The following is a 15,641-nucleotide window of genomic DNA, read 5'->3' on the forward strand; positions in this document are numbered from 1 at the left end:
CCCTCCTCGTTTTCATTAGTCTTCGATGCTACCCTCTATTCCTTGCTCTACCTCCCGGGGCACACGGAAGTGCGTTCCCTGGAATGCGGATTGCTAGGGTTGTCGGCTGTAAGTGTGCAGCCTGGAAAAGACTGACGCTGGCAGATCAGCCTGGGAAAGACTGACGCTGGCAGATGGCTGATTCTTATATTTTGTTTCAGAAAGTGCAGCGGGCTGTTGGACCTCCCGTACAGCGAGGCGCGAGAGTTGGAAGTGTTTCCACCATTACGTCAGATACTCCTCTGCCGCAGATTTGGAAGATCTGCAATATTGTGGGTAAGCTCATTTCCTATGACTAGGAGGTTCTTCACCTCTGTGGTACTCTGGTGGTGGAGCCAGTGCACGTCACAACCGAACTGGGTTCTCACTTGTTAGCTGTGGTTCTAATCTTCAATTTTTCCTTAAACACGTTCTTGAATCTCGTGCCTTAAACTTCCACACTCGATGGTACTACATAGCCTTCCCGGTTTGGTGGGTTTTATAAATTTTTACTAAATGAGGTTCAAGTTCTTTAAAAGTGGCAAGAAATGGCAAATACATTTAGATCTGTACAGTTTGCTTATATATTTAAAATTAAATCCCATTTGATCTGCAAGCAAGAGTGATTTGGCATGAATCCTGGGCGAGTAACTGTAAAATTGGTACCTAGTTAAATATTTATTGTTCTGGGGTAACATGGAATAGTTATTGGCCTAAATGGTACGCATGCTTGTGGCTGTACAAGAATGAAAGATCTGTCGTATTTTTTTGTTTTGACATAAATAGCAACAACTCTTGTTTGCTTGGAGTGTTCCAAATACATGTTACCAAAGAGTAATGGTATATTTTAGTACCATTGAGATATATGGGGGAGGGGCATCGTAAACTATAAATTTGAAGTACAAATTTTGTAGCATATAAACCTTAAATGTAGACTAGAGTGCTTTATCTTAAAATTTATAAATTAGGTATGGTGGGGAAGTAGATAATTTGTTAAGTGTAGTTTTAAAATGACAAATATTTTAAAGTTAAAAAAAATGAAATTGCTATGCAAAACCTTATTAACCATATTTAATGTTCCATTGACAGGTTGTGGAAGGTTCCAACATAACTTCAGGAACAGTTGCAGAACAATCGCTGGAAGTGTTAAATGCTACAGAAAGTAGCATAGTTGTCAGAATTAGAGGGCAAAAGTAAGTTTATTTAGTTTAATAGGTAAAATGTGTTAACATAATTTTTACCTAAATATTTAATGAAATTGTGAAGGGGCCTGGAAATTGGGTAAATAGAAACTAGCTTAAGGCCTTGACTAGTGGGTACTATATCCTAAAGTTAATTATTGCAGGAATTGTGATTTGAATAGAATAAATGGGACTTTTAATTTGTGAATGTGAAGTTGGGCGCTAACTGTTAAACAGCATAAATTCGAAAGTTAAAGATTTAGTTTTATTTAAATCTTAATTTGTTTGCTTAACTTTTGGTGTAAAGTTGGTTGCATGGTTCTTAATTATTTGGCTAGAAGTCGTTCATTTATAAATTACACAAATCACAATGTGATTTCTAATGCACAAGGGCTGTGATGGGGGTTCAAACTTATGTCGGAGGATCCCAGATGTGCCTTAACACTGTGCCACAACATGGTAAAAGAATCTCAACTGGGAGGTCTACCGATATCATGGATCCTGCAGTTGGATGTAGGTTTGAACCCTCGTAATGACCCTTGGGGATTTAATCTGTTTGTAGCTTAAAAGGCTATGTTCATAAATTAAAGAATTGAATGATGGTAACTGTACTGCAACTTGGTTTATTTATTTGAAGCTTAAATAGATATTGTCTTCCAGAATATTGATGGGAAAGTCGAGAACTTCAGGCCTGAGTTTGAAGGTGTTAATTGCTTGACATTCTGAATTAGGTGAGTGGTAGTAAACATTATTGTAAATAGTATAATAACTTAAACAATCGATCATTATGGCTGAAGATAATCTCTAAATGATGCTTACATGTAGAAAAAGTAAATTGCTGAAAGATATTACTGACTTTAATGTACTTATTAAACTTAGTTTGACTAACCATGTTTTTGCTTGATTAGCATTAAAGTGAGAATTCTAACAATCTTAATTTTAAGATTAAAGGAACCTGCATATGTAAAATCTTATTTAACAAGCTAATTTGGGTTAATGTTTCAGGTGGTATGGAAGATTACAATGTCATCAAAGCATTGACTGGCTTCAGTGTGGCTGTTCTACTCTTCAAATCTACAAAAGTTGGTATGTGGAATTAAATGTTTTAGCTATGTCAACTAATTAATTTACTTTCTTTCATCTAGTCCATTTATAGATGTGTACCAAAGTCCTACTGTTACCACCGGCAGGGATTGATGCAGTTTGTACTGATCCTACCCCATTTCATAGAAGGGGACCAGGCAGTCCTGCAGATTTCCCTGGCTTGGCTTTTTCAGAGCCCTGCTCTACTACCCATCCAATAGATGGACTAGAATTGCATAGGTGTAGGGACCCTTAACAATGTGCAAACATTGTTAATAACTACAGGGCTTGTTCACTGAAAGAGTGGATACATCCAGAGGTTTAGTGCCTGGAACATGATGTACATAGGCTTCACAAGAAGCCTATGTACATCATGTTGAGGGCACTAAACCAAAAGATGTGTTCCACTCTTTCAGCCAACAAGTCCTGCCTCAAAATGCAAATAAGGGGTAGGCCTTGCTGAGCCAATCTTAAAAGATTGGGACTTAGGGGTTTTGGTAGTAATTTGTATGTGTTAGTGTTAATAAAATGAGTGTCCCTGTTTGATATACTTTATTTTTCTTTTACAGGTGGATGTTGTCCTTGGTACTCTGGAGTTTTCCCTGGCCTTGATGATCTTTTGGAGTCTTCAGTGGATTGCATCTAGGAGGAGCAGCTTCCCACAACCTGAAATGGACAATAGTCAATATTAGATGTTACACTGTATACTATGTAATAAATATTCTAATGAAACTACTTTATACTGTACTTTATCCTGAAATTAGCAAAGATTCTATCATGCTGGAAATTACTGATTATTCCTGATGCAAAGTCAACATCTAAAGAACTTCTGAAATTTATAAATAACTTACTAAAGTGAAAACTAATTGACATCACTAAACTTCAGAGTTTTCTGCATGCAATATGCTAAACTGTATTAAGCTGAAAAACACTTAAGCAGTTAAATCTAAACTAACATTGCAAATTAGTAAAGTAACTTAAATGTAAATTTAACTAAAATTAAACTTATTTGTATAGACTACATTTAAGGCTAAGCAACATGAAAAATTGAAAGATTAGTGGAAGTGTTGTAAAAAATACATTGACTTAAATGTCAAACTAAAACTTCTATACAACATTGTTTTTCACCAGTGCCTTAAATGCCAGACCTGGAACACCTTGGTTCCAGTAATCTGAAGTTAATTATAATGGGCTAGATATTAAAACTTGATAGGAAAGTATGAAACTACCTATTGTCAGATAAGTAAAATCCAACTCTTAAAGTTCTACTAGTATAAGAAACAATATTAGACACGACCTGTCTGAACTGTCCTACCAAATATTCTGAATGAACACTACATTATTCACACCAGACATCCCATAACCACAAATGTTTCAAGCTGATGAAGAGAACTAATTAAGGATAGTGTGTTATATATACACTACCTGTACCAAGTACCATAAACTGGAAGTCTTACAAACTAAAATGTATAAATCCCACATAACTGGAATTTAATCTAAACTTAAATGAACTGCCAGCCAAAATTACTAAAGTTAAAAAATGTTCAGAATAAGTTTATCTAGATTTCAAATATCACTCAATTTTTCGAAAGAGCCAAGCACAAAACTGTCAGATTAGTTTCACCTCACATCTGCAAGGTGACAATCATTCATAATTTCACATTCAATGATCTTATAATATCAACACATTGGTTTGTTAAAAACAAACCAGGTCACCTTTTTTTGGAAATGGTAACCAGCTATTCAAATAAGACTTCTGGTACACATTTGCTTGCTAAAGCTTTTGATAAGGTACCATATGAGAGACTAGGAAGGAAAAACAGGCACACAGAATCAATGGTAACAGTCAAGATATTAAAGCGTCCTAAACAGAAATGACTGGAAAATTTTGCGGGATTCATACCACAAGGGTCTAAACCTTATAAATCGACGACATCAAACACCAAGATTTATAGAGTAAAAAAAAAAACCAATGATATCAAGCCCTTACAAAGATCTACATGAACTCTAAAAATGGTTACAAGACTGACAAATTCTTCTTAATATAGAAAACATTGTTCTGGCTCACATGCAAGGTTTTACAATCCATATCACAACTACCACATTAACATTACAACGAAATAGAACGATGAAATAAGGACCTAGTATGAATCTGTCATTCACCAACAGTTGATGCAGTGAAATGTAAGGTAATTATAAAAGAGGATAAGGTAATTATAAAATTTAGCACCCTCAGAGGGCGCTAAATATCACCAAGAATGCCAATACGAGAACAGAACGCATAAGGCGAACGATATCAAAACTCCGATTCACCAAGAATTCTATCGAGGGACAAGTGACCGCGAGGGGCAGTCCAAAAGCAAGACACACACACATCCTGAAAGTCAGGACATTCAACAAGGATATGCACAACTGTAAGAGGGACAACACAATTTGGACAATAAGGAGCAGGGTGGCACTCCATTAAGTGACCGTGAGTTCAGCGAGTATGGCCAATCCACAACCTTGCTAGAGCAGTTTCCCACCACCGGTTACGGTGGCAGGAGGAACGACAGAGGGACACACTACATTTGAGAGTACGCAGCTTGTTACCAACAACCCTGCCAAGGGGCAAGGATGGAGGAATGAATAACTGGATAAAAGTTGGAGTAAGGAATACTTTTATGGGAGATGGGACAAGAACGGATAGCTTCCCAAGTGGCACCATCCGCACGCTCATTTAAAGAAACACCAATATGGCTGGGAACCCAGCAAAACTCTACCGATTTAAATTTACTAAAATTAAGAAACAGCCAATGTTGAATCTCGATGACCACCGGATGGACAGGATTAAAGGACCCTACAGCCATGAGCGCACTACAAGAGTCAACTACAATCACAAAGGAGGATTGACAATAAGAAAGCAAGAGACGGAGAGCATAGAGAATAGCATAAAGTTCTGCTGTAAAGACGCTAGCCTCCGAAGGGAGGCGACACATATAAGTGCGGTCAGGAAAAAAACAGAGTAGCCCACACCGTCCGCAGACTTAGACCCATTGGTGAAGATGGAAACAGAGTGGGAGTGCGAAGAAAAGTGCTCAAGGAGCACTTCAAGGAGCACTCAAGGAGCACTCAACAGTCTCCGTGGTGTAGTGGTAAGACACTCGCCTGGTGTTCCGCGAGCGCTATGTCATGGATTCGTATCCTGGCCGGGGAGGATTTACTGGGCGCAATTCCTTAACTGTAGCCTCTGTTTAACGCAACAGTAAAATGTGTACTTGGATGAAAAAACGATTCTTCGCGGCAGGGAATCGTATTCCAGGGACCTGCCCGAAACGCTACGCGTACTAGTGGCTGTACAAGAATGTAACAACTCTTGTATATATCTCAAAAAAAAAAAAGGGAAAAGGCGTTTCAGAACGTTAGGAGGGGTAAAAGCTTTAGTGATGCGGGTCAAGGACGTACAAAACTATGGAAGAGGGAGTCTCCACGGAGGCAAGGAAACAACAATACAAGGAGAAACATTACAAATACGAACTGAAAGAGAATCCTGTAAGCGAAATAACTGCACAGAAAGAGGGAGGCGATGAAGATGAACAGGAACCACAGGAGGGGTCAAAGTTAAAGCACGACAGAGGCGAGAGGAAGGATGTTGTAAGGACTGCGCAAGATAGCGAAGATAGCGATCACAGCGGTCCTGGAGAGAGAGAAAGCCAGTGTCAACATACAAACTGAGGGTGGGAGTCGAACGAAAGGCACCAGCGCTGAGCTGCAACCCAGTATGGTGCAAAGCATCAAGATACGAAGAGTAGAAGGATGGCAAAGAGTAGAAGGAGAAGTAGAAGAGTATGCAGGGCAACCATAATCGAGTTTAGACAGGACGAGAGAGGAGTGCAAATAGAGGACCATGCGCCTATCCACTCCCCAAGAAGTATGGGACAAAACCTTAAGTAGGTTAAAGGCCTTGGAGCATTCAACTCGGAGGTAAGAGATATGAGCCGACCAAGACAAACGAGTGTCAAAGATTAACCCCAAAAGCTTAGCGGAATCCCTGTACACAAGGGGATGACCATAAAGCGACAAGGAGGGACGAAGAACGACATGCTTCCGAGTAAAAGTCATAACACAAGTCTTAGAAGCAGAGAACTTGAAGCCATGATCGGTGGCACAAGACGACACGGCATCAATTGCAAGTTGAAGCCGCCGTTGAAGGAGACGCAAATCATCACCCTGACAACAAAGGGTAAGATCGTCAACATAGAGAGTGAAGAAGATGCCAGAAGGAAGACAGGAAAGAAGACTGTTGAGGGCAACTAGAAAAAGAGTTGTGCTCAGAACACTACCCTGGGGTACACCCTCATATTGCCTAAAAGAGGCAGAGAGAGCGGTACCAAGCCCCACATGAAAGGAACGACGAGAGAGGAAACTCTGGAGGAAGAGAGGGAGGTTCCCACGAAGACCAAAAGAATGAAGTTGGGACAGAATATGATACCGCCAGGTAGTGTCGTAAGTCTTTTCCAGGTCAAAAAGGACGGCAACAACGGAGGTCTTCGCAGCAAAAGCAGTACGAATATAGACCTCAAAGTTTACCAGGATATCCATTGTGCTGCGGCACTTGCGAAAACCAAATTGAGAAGGGGAGAGGTGGTGATAGTGTTCTAAGAACCACATCAAACGAACGTTAACCTATACGTTCAAAGAGCTTGGAGACACAACTCGTGAGGGCAATAGGGCGGAAGTCCTTAGGGGATGACCTGAGAGACCGTGGTTTCTGAACAGGGAGGACAACAGCATCGAGCCAGTCCTCAGAGACTGACGACGACTCCCAGACCCGATTGTACAAACTCAGTAAATACCGAGACGTGCACGGAGGGAGATGGCGAAGCATTTCATAATGAATAATGAATGCCATCGGAGCCCGCCGTTGTAGAACCGCAGAGAGCTAGGGCAGATTGACGCTCAGAGAGAGAGAGAAGGGATCATTATAAGGAAGGCAAAGATGAGCACAGAAATCTAAAGGACGAGATTCAAGAAAAGGCTTACGAAGAAGGAAGGATTGGGGAAGATGAGAACCAGAACTAACAGATGAAAAGTGGGAACCCAGTTCGGTCGCGACCTGCAACGGGTCCGCCACAAGAGCACCACGGATGCGAAGGACCAGCAAGACATCGGGAACGAACTTACCCGCTATCTTGTGGATACGCTTCCAGACCAGTGGTAGAGGAGTTTCGGACGTAATGGTGGAGACATAAGACATCCAGCATGCACATTTAGCCGCACGGATGGTCCTATGGGCCACCGCACTCGCCTTCCAAAACAAAAGAAAAGACTCAACCGTTTGCCGGCGGCAATGTCTCTTCCAGGCTGCACGCTTACAGCGGACAGTCTGAGCACAGTCCACATTCGACCAGGGAACGCACTTTCGTGTTCCCCGAGAGGAAGAGCGAGGAATAGAGCGGAGGGCAGCGTCAAAGGAATGGTAGAAGGAGAAAAGGGAGAGGAGGGCGCGAGGGAGAGGCAGAACGGAAACGTCGGAAATAGTAGCACAGAGAGTAAAGAGGCGCCAGTCAGCCTCGGCAAACCGCAACCTAGGGAAGGAGAGAGGAGGGCGAAAAGAGAAAAAGGTAACAAGGATAGGAAAATGGTCACTGCCATGGAGGTCATCAAGGACCTGTCACCCGAAATCTAAGGAAATGGATGACGAGCACAGAGAAAGATCGAGACAAGAAATGGAACGAGAGTCCAAATGTCCTATTGAGTCCAAATGTCCTATTGAGTCCAAATGGAAAAGTCCGAGAGTCCAAATGAGTGGGCTCACGAGAATTCAAAAGGGACAGGGAAGAAGAGAGGATGAAAGGTTCAAGGAGGCGACCCCGGGTGTTTGTCAGCACATTACCCCAAAGTGCATGACGACAATTCAAATCCTCCAGCAGGAGCACAGGCTCCGGCAAGGAGTCCAGGAGGTGTTTAAAATTGGGAAGAGAAAGTGGGACAGCAGGGGGGAGATAAATGGAACAAACCGTGTACCATTTATGCACAAAGACACAGGCAGCAGAACAGTGGAGAGGCGAGGAAAAAAGTAAGGGGACAAAGGGAACATCTGAGCAAATCAAGAGAGCAGAAGAGTTATGGGCCCCAGCAACAGCTGGGGAGGTGGGGAAGGGGAACCACGGACGAGCACCAACCATCGAGCTCCTGGAGACAGACACAGAGGTGCAAAAACTGTGAAATTAGAAGTTGGAGGTCAAGGAAATTGGCATAATATCCACGAACGTTCCAGTGAAGAATAGACATCGACAAAAAGAGAAAGGATAGCAACAGAGAGCAAAAAAGAAACAAAGGTGAAAAAGGAACACAGTACGTTAAAGAAGCACAGGATCAGGGTCAGTGAAGTCAAGGTTAGGGGGCATGGGATAAACTGAGTAAAGAAGGAGGGAAAGGAGTAGGAGGGCAGACCAGAGGTGGACAAGTAGGGTCTGGAGGAGGAGAAGGAAGAGGAAGAGGAGGAGGAGGAGGGGCAGAAAGAGGGGGAGCGCACCTCAGCAAGGGCAGAAACTGAGACGGAACCGGGGACTAAAGAAACCTCCACAGTAGGAACAGGGGGCTAAACCACCAAAGCGGGAGGGGAAGGAACGATAAAATCAGATATAGGGGGCGAAGAAGAAAGCGAAGCCTTCTTACCTACCGGGGAGGAGGAAAGAGAGGAGCCAGGTTTCCGCTTCTGACTCAAAGAGACAGGCGTTCCAGCAGCAATGTACTGGGCAACAGACTCCAGCGTCTCGATAGGAGGAGAAGAGCGACAGCGAACAACATGACCACCAGGAGAGCGATGGACATCGGCCCACACAGTCAGGCAGCGAGGAGAGCCAAGAGACAGGAGAATGAAGGGAAGGAGGACCAGAGGGAGAGGAGAAAGAAGACACAGGAGATATGACAGACTGGGTAGAAAGAAGGGAAACCCTAAACAGAGAACCAGGAGGGGGGACCCTATGGGACAGAACGGAAGGAAACAGGGGAGGAGGTGGTGGACATGTCCGGGTCTAAGGCTTGGAAACGGTTGTGAGACTGAGGAAGGTGGGAAGCACGAGGAGAGGAAGAGCGCACCATGCGAGCATAGGAGATGCCAGCGAAAGAGGGGAGACGATGAACTTGGCGCCGAGCCTCAGGAAAAGACAAATGGTCCCAGTGCTTCAAGTTGAGGACGGCCGCCTCAAGTTTGTAACGTATACACGTGTGGGAGAAGGTAAGGTGGGCCTCACCGCAATTGAGGCAGCGGGCCTGGGGAGAAGTGCACACCAACTTAGAGTGACCCTCGCCCCCACACATGGGACACAGGGAGACAGGACTAGAGCATTTGAGGGCACCATGCCCAAACCTCCAGCACTTATTGCAGAGCCGAGGAGATGGAATATACTCCTGAATGGAGCATCTGGCACCGTCAAGAATGACAGAGGGTGGAAGGGTCCTACCAACAAAGGTAATCTTCACAACCCGAAGGGGCAGACGGCGATGACCAGGTGGGGGACGAGTAAACGTATCCACCTGGAGGACAGAATGACCCTGGGTCTCGAGGATATGCTTGATATCCCCGTGGCAGTCTTTTAGATTCCTAACACCAGTTGCAACATGGTGCAGGAGGAGAACAGTGCCAACACTGGCATTTAACCGAGCTTTCTTGGAAACCCGAACAGAGGTCTCGCCAAAGCAGGATAAGGCGGCCAAGCGGGTGGCTGCATCCTGAGAAGGAGCAGCAACGACACGGGTACCAAGGCGGGTGGGGTTGAAGGTAACAGAGGCATCTACTGAATCTACAAGATGCCTATGAAGGGAAAAATCGTCAGAAGGAGTCAAATGTAAAGGATGGAGGTCAAAGTACTTAGTCCACGTAGCAGGACCAAACAAAGCATGGTACGAATTAGTATGGGAAGGGAGCATACGAGAGCTGCCATGGCGGGGACGGTGATGAGAACCTTTAGAGAGAGACGGGTCATAAGGTGCAGTAGTCACAATAATCTAGCCGTGCAAGAGGACGAGGCGGTCACCACAGCAGGCTTGGGGCTCGACCCAACCACAGAGGAGGGAGGGGAGCAGGGAGGAAGAGTTCGGTCTGGGTCTAAACCCGGCCCTGTAGTGGGGGCTACAGATCCCGGTCTTCCAGGATCGTCCGACTCAGGGGCCTTGTCGCCCACCCCATGAGCCTGGGTAAGAGAAGTCGTGTCGTCATCCATGCAGCAAACAATTTCAAAAGTTTGGGACCTAGAACCAAGGGATACCACCTACCAGGGCAACCTGGGAGGCCGAGCGCGGGCCAGTGCAGGAAGGATGCATCGTCCCCAACGGTGCTTCCCCTTTTCAACAGGGAAGTCCTACTACATCGTTCATCCTCCCACACTGGTGCTAAGACCCCAGTCCCCCTATTGCCCCAGCCTGGACACCCAACCATCCACTCAGGATGGTTGGGTGTCCCCAGGGCGGACACTCAGGGCAGCCCCACACAGGCGACCCCTCCAGTGGGTGGTCAGATGGCTCACAAGGCCCCTACGTGGGTCCCTTCTGCACGTACACCACCCAAAGAGGGGGCAGGAGAGGGGGCAAAGGCAACCCACACCTGTCCCAGGGAGGTGTAGTGAGCCCCTCACCACAGCAAGGAGGCACCACGGAGGGGTGATGCAGTGAAAAAACAATACTAACAAAACCCCCTAGAACAAAAAATCAGCCGACCTTTTGACTTTAAGGAAAAGAAGGTAGTTATTCTAATGTATAAATCTCTGGTGTATAATAATACAGTGGTCTCATAGTAATCATTTAGATAAGTGTATCCAAGCTCGGTGAACCCCCCCCCCCCCCCCCCGTCCTCTTTACAAAAACATATCTACTTCCAAAAAAATTCAACACTGGCCAACAAAAATATTTCGAAAACTAAGTCGACTCTAAAACCAGGAACAACTGAGGGCCACGACAAACACTGCAACCCTTTTGTACCCCCAAGTCATCTATTAATGATCCAAGATAATTTGAGATACTTCCTACAGACAAGTCCAGTGACAGGGTGATCCAGTGAGTAAATTGAAGCACGATACAGGTGTCAAAGGACTTCAGTCGGCCCACTTGTCAGCACAGTGGATAACTAACAACATTATATTCCGCAGTTTTGTATGCCTCCCCGTGGCCATTTAAATAAATAAATTACAGGGTTGTGGCAATGTTTACAGCATAAGGTAAGGTATAGAGGAATCCTGGATTGCCTGGTAATGTCTAGTGCTTGTATGTGCTTTAGGCAACCAAACCAAATAACAACATTTCTGGTGTTAGACTATTTAATCCGACTTACTCATTCGGTATAACCTTTTAAACCCAAATAGTAATTCACTTAAAAGGTAAATTTATTTGGAGATTCTGCTAAACAGATTCCAAATTACAGAGCTATGAAAGTACTATGAGGCAAGTTTAACTGGTTCAGTGTTTGCCTATCCACACCCCCATGAGGTATGTGACAACACTGAATAAAGAAAGGGTCTTTGAGCATTCAGAGTGCACAAACTTAACATGACATGACCAATATAGCCAGGTGTTAAAGATCATTCTAAGCAGTTCTGCATAATCCATATAGTATCAAGTAAAATAATTGCGCAATGGTGCCTAGTGGATAATGTTTCCGATTAAAATGCATTGCACAACTGTTGGTATTAGAGATTTTAAAGCTGTGAGTGGTAGCCCTAGATATTGCACTATTAATTATAAGATGAATAAGGTAAAATCAATAGCATAGCAGCAAATGATGAGGACTTTTCTACACCTGACAAGCACACAGGTCTAACACCAGCCATCACTAAGCGTGGACGTCCCAAGCATGTACACCCCATAACTTCACATCACCTTTGCCACCTCACGCGAGCCAGCAACAGGATGAGGATGCCACACTCCCAAACCACCTTCATGCGTTGCTATTTTGAGGCTTTAACAACTAAACAACTGAACTAAGGAAAATGCAGACCAAGCCATGAGACTGACAATGAAGAAAAACTAATACACACAACTGTCACCAAACTTCCACATACTACCCTCACCCTCACTCCTGCCCTCCCTCCAGTAGGGAGGTTTACACCGTAGAGGAGTCCCCACCACCTGGACTACCGGTACACCGGTACACCGGGTGAACCGGAAGTCCAGGTGGAGGGGATCCTCTACGGTGTAAGATTTTTTTGGGGATGTGTTCGGCGTAAGGTTTTTTTTGGACGTGTTCCAGTGAATGAGAAATTTCTGTATTAAAGCATACCTCCCGAGTGTGTGTGTGAGGCGTGGTTAAGTATTGTAGAAGTGTATATAGTTGTAAGAGTTCATAAGGGATAAAATGGGTTGAAGTGAGAGTAGATAAATGATGTGTTTTTGAAAGGAGAGGGTGTAATTGGTAGAGGGAGGTATGGGAGGAGCATATCATGGATGTAAGGTATGTGGTGGCTCCTCCTCCTGAGTGAATGGGGTAGTACAAGATTTAAGCTCCGCCCTTTGATATTTTGTCAGAGAGAGTTTGGCGTTTGGGAGAGGTAGGAGCTTTTTAGGATGAGTGTGATAAACCTGATTTATGTGTGATTATATTACGAAAATATGCAAAAATGAAAACTGGTTTGATTTCAATCAAACTTTTTTGACTAGTTGTATATGAAACTGGGTTCCACTGGCCTAAGTCTCAGCATTGTAGCATAAATAGGAAGGGAGATAAAATATTTAATATGTCAAAAATATTCTAAATGGTAAAAAATTAACATCAAACACAAGTGTCAGCTGAAATCATGTCTATGACTCTAAGCTATCACAATAGCATATAATAAAGTATTTTAATATTTACTTTTATGCCCAAAAAAATCCACACCCCCCCAAAAAAAATATATATTTTTTTTCATATTTTTTATCAGCCGATTTCCATGAAATTTATACACCTTACAAAACGTATGCCTATCTGTAAAGATGCAAATTTTGGAGGAAATTGGTTGAAGTTAACTTCAACCAATTGGTGCCAGAGTGTTTGATCTTATTTATTTTACAAGTAACAAAATTACAGCTCCTCTTTCATTTTTTTAAAATTTACATGAAATTTACACTTTATATGTTGAGTTGACGTCTCTACAACATTTATAAAACACTTTATTCCTAAGCTCATTTATTGATTTTATAAATATTTGCAAACATTAAATATTGGCATGTATTTTTGGGGAACTTTGACTACTTGTATTAGTAAAACTAAACATATTTTGGATAATCCTTTTTAGAAAAATTCTTTATTATATGCTAATATGATATATGAGTATCATAGAAATGATGTCATTTGAAACTTGTGGTTGTATTTAATTATTGAAAATGTGTAAAATTAATTGGAAAAACAACTACAAAAACATCCTTCCTTTTCTATTTAGTGTGCGATACTGAAATGTAGAAAAGTTACAGCCTTTCTTTTATACTACTGGTAAAAAAAAGTTTGGTTGACATTAAACAACATTTCCAAATCGCGTAATAAGCACCTTTATCCTTCTGTAAAGGTTTATCACACTCATCCTAAAAAGCTCCTACCTCTCCCAAACGCCAAACTCTCTCTGACAAAATATCAAAGGGCGGAGCTTAAATCTTGTACTACCCCATTCACTCAGGAGGAGGAGCCACCACATACCTTACATCCATGATATGCTCCTCCCATACCTCCCTCTACCAATTACACCCTCTCCTTTCAAAAACACATCATTTATCTACTCTCACTTCAACCCATTTTATCCCTTATGAACTCTTACAACTATATACACTTCTACAATACTTAACCACGCCTCACACACACACTCGGGAGGTATGCTTTAATACAGAAATTCCTCATACACCGAATACATCCCCAAAAAAACCTTACACCGTAGAAGGTTCCTGTACTGGTAGTGCAGGTGGAGGGGACCCTCTACGGTGTAAACCTCCCTACTACTCCCTCCTTCCCCCCTCCATCCTCCTCCCTCCTACCACCTCACCCCTGCCCTCCCTCCTATTCCCTCACTCCTTCCCCCATCCCTCCTATTACCTCCGTCCTCCTCACTCCTCCTTCACTCCATCCCCCCTACCTCCTACCCCCTTTCATGATAAAATCCCTCGTGATGGAAACAGTTGAATAAGCCTGTTCACACACACTGGCCTGTTTAGCGAGGACAGTAGGAATGAGGAAGCGAAGTGATGACGGAAGGAGGTATAATGAAGCGAGGTGCTGAAGGATAAGGAAGAAGTAACATTATTAGCCAAGATGGAAGTGGAAGTCAACAGCGAGGCTGATGACAATGACAGCGAGGCAGGAAGTTCAAACCCAAGCTGAGAACCAAGAAACAACACCGGATTCCGACAAATACAAGAATGAAAATACAAAGAGTGTAGAATACCAACCCACTGAGGCAGAGGAGGGGGGGGAATCATAAGAGAGGTATAAAGGTATATTACAGGCAAATTGGCAAGACTTTCAACCTCTGAATAAGGCAGTATAACCAATCAGTGTCCGATTATAAAATCCAGCACAGCTTCCATTGCCCTTGCTGTCATCTTAAGCTTCTTTACTGTGCACTTTTACTTCACTTTATGCTTTTATGCTATATTTTGCTGTAGGCTGTTTGGAAATCCAAATAGACTACTACTATGGGAGGACTTATTTATTTAACATTTTTGTTTTATGTAATTAAAATCTTATTTCTTCTAGCAGAGCAGGAAGCAGCAAACAAAACTACTGTCCTTCAGTAGTTTAGCATTCAGCATAGTTTTCTAATCAGTATTCACCATCAGCTTATGCTGACATGCTATTAAAACCGCATGCAAGCACTGCTAGCATACCATACCTGCACCATACATCTTGCTAGCAACAACATTAATATAGACTTTCATTTTGAAACTGCCTATAGTGACGTACAAATTACCAAGCCGCACACACGCATGCAAGGCGGCATTAGCAACATAGATTAACAAAAAAGTTGCCACTTTCTTTGATGCGAACTACAGTTGTCAAGCATTCGAAAGCCTAGCTTGCAAAATACTAGGAATAACTTCATATCAATTACAGGCATTACACACAGAAATCACAATAGCATGATGCTATTGATCATAATCAATGCCGTGATTGCGTGATTGATCATGATATTGATCATCATGATACAGCCAATACAGCTGAAGCTACATGTGTCAACATGGCGCTCATCCTAAAACTCCTAATACTTCAACTGGAAACTATATGAACAAAATACAAATAAATTCAATAGGTAGCATCATTTTATAAGTCAATACTGATTATACATTTGTACATAATCTTCTTACGTAAGATCTTAACTGTAATAATAATCCTTTTATTTATTTTGTCCTAACTGCATATGCAGA

The 15,641-nt window shown here is 42.8% G+C and overlaps 1 protein-coding gene across 1 annotated transcript in view; it reads right to left on the bottom strand.

The window, feature by feature from the left end:
* Positions 1-2,819: 2,819 nt before the first annotated feature.
* LOC138357205 (uncharacterized) overlaps positions 2,820-15,641 on the bottom strand; it is a 156,651-nt gene continuing 143,829 nt past the window's right edge. The window contains exon 5 of the mRNA XM_069313859.1: positions 2,820-2,948. Within this exon, the coding sequence (XP_069169960.1) occupies positions 2,911-2,948 (38 nt within the window). The 3' untranslated portion in view covers positions 2,820-2,910. The remainder of the gene's footprint in view (positions 2,949-15,641) is intronic.

This window comes from Procambarus clarkii, chromosome 76 (assembly GCF_040958095.1).
Source record: "Procambarus clarkii isolate CNS0578487 chromosome 76, FALCON_Pclarkii_2.0, whole genome shotgun sequence".
Taxonomy (NCBI): domain Eukaryota; kingdom Metazoa; phylum Arthropoda; class Malacostraca; order Decapoda; family Cambaridae; genus Procambarus; species Procambarus clarkii.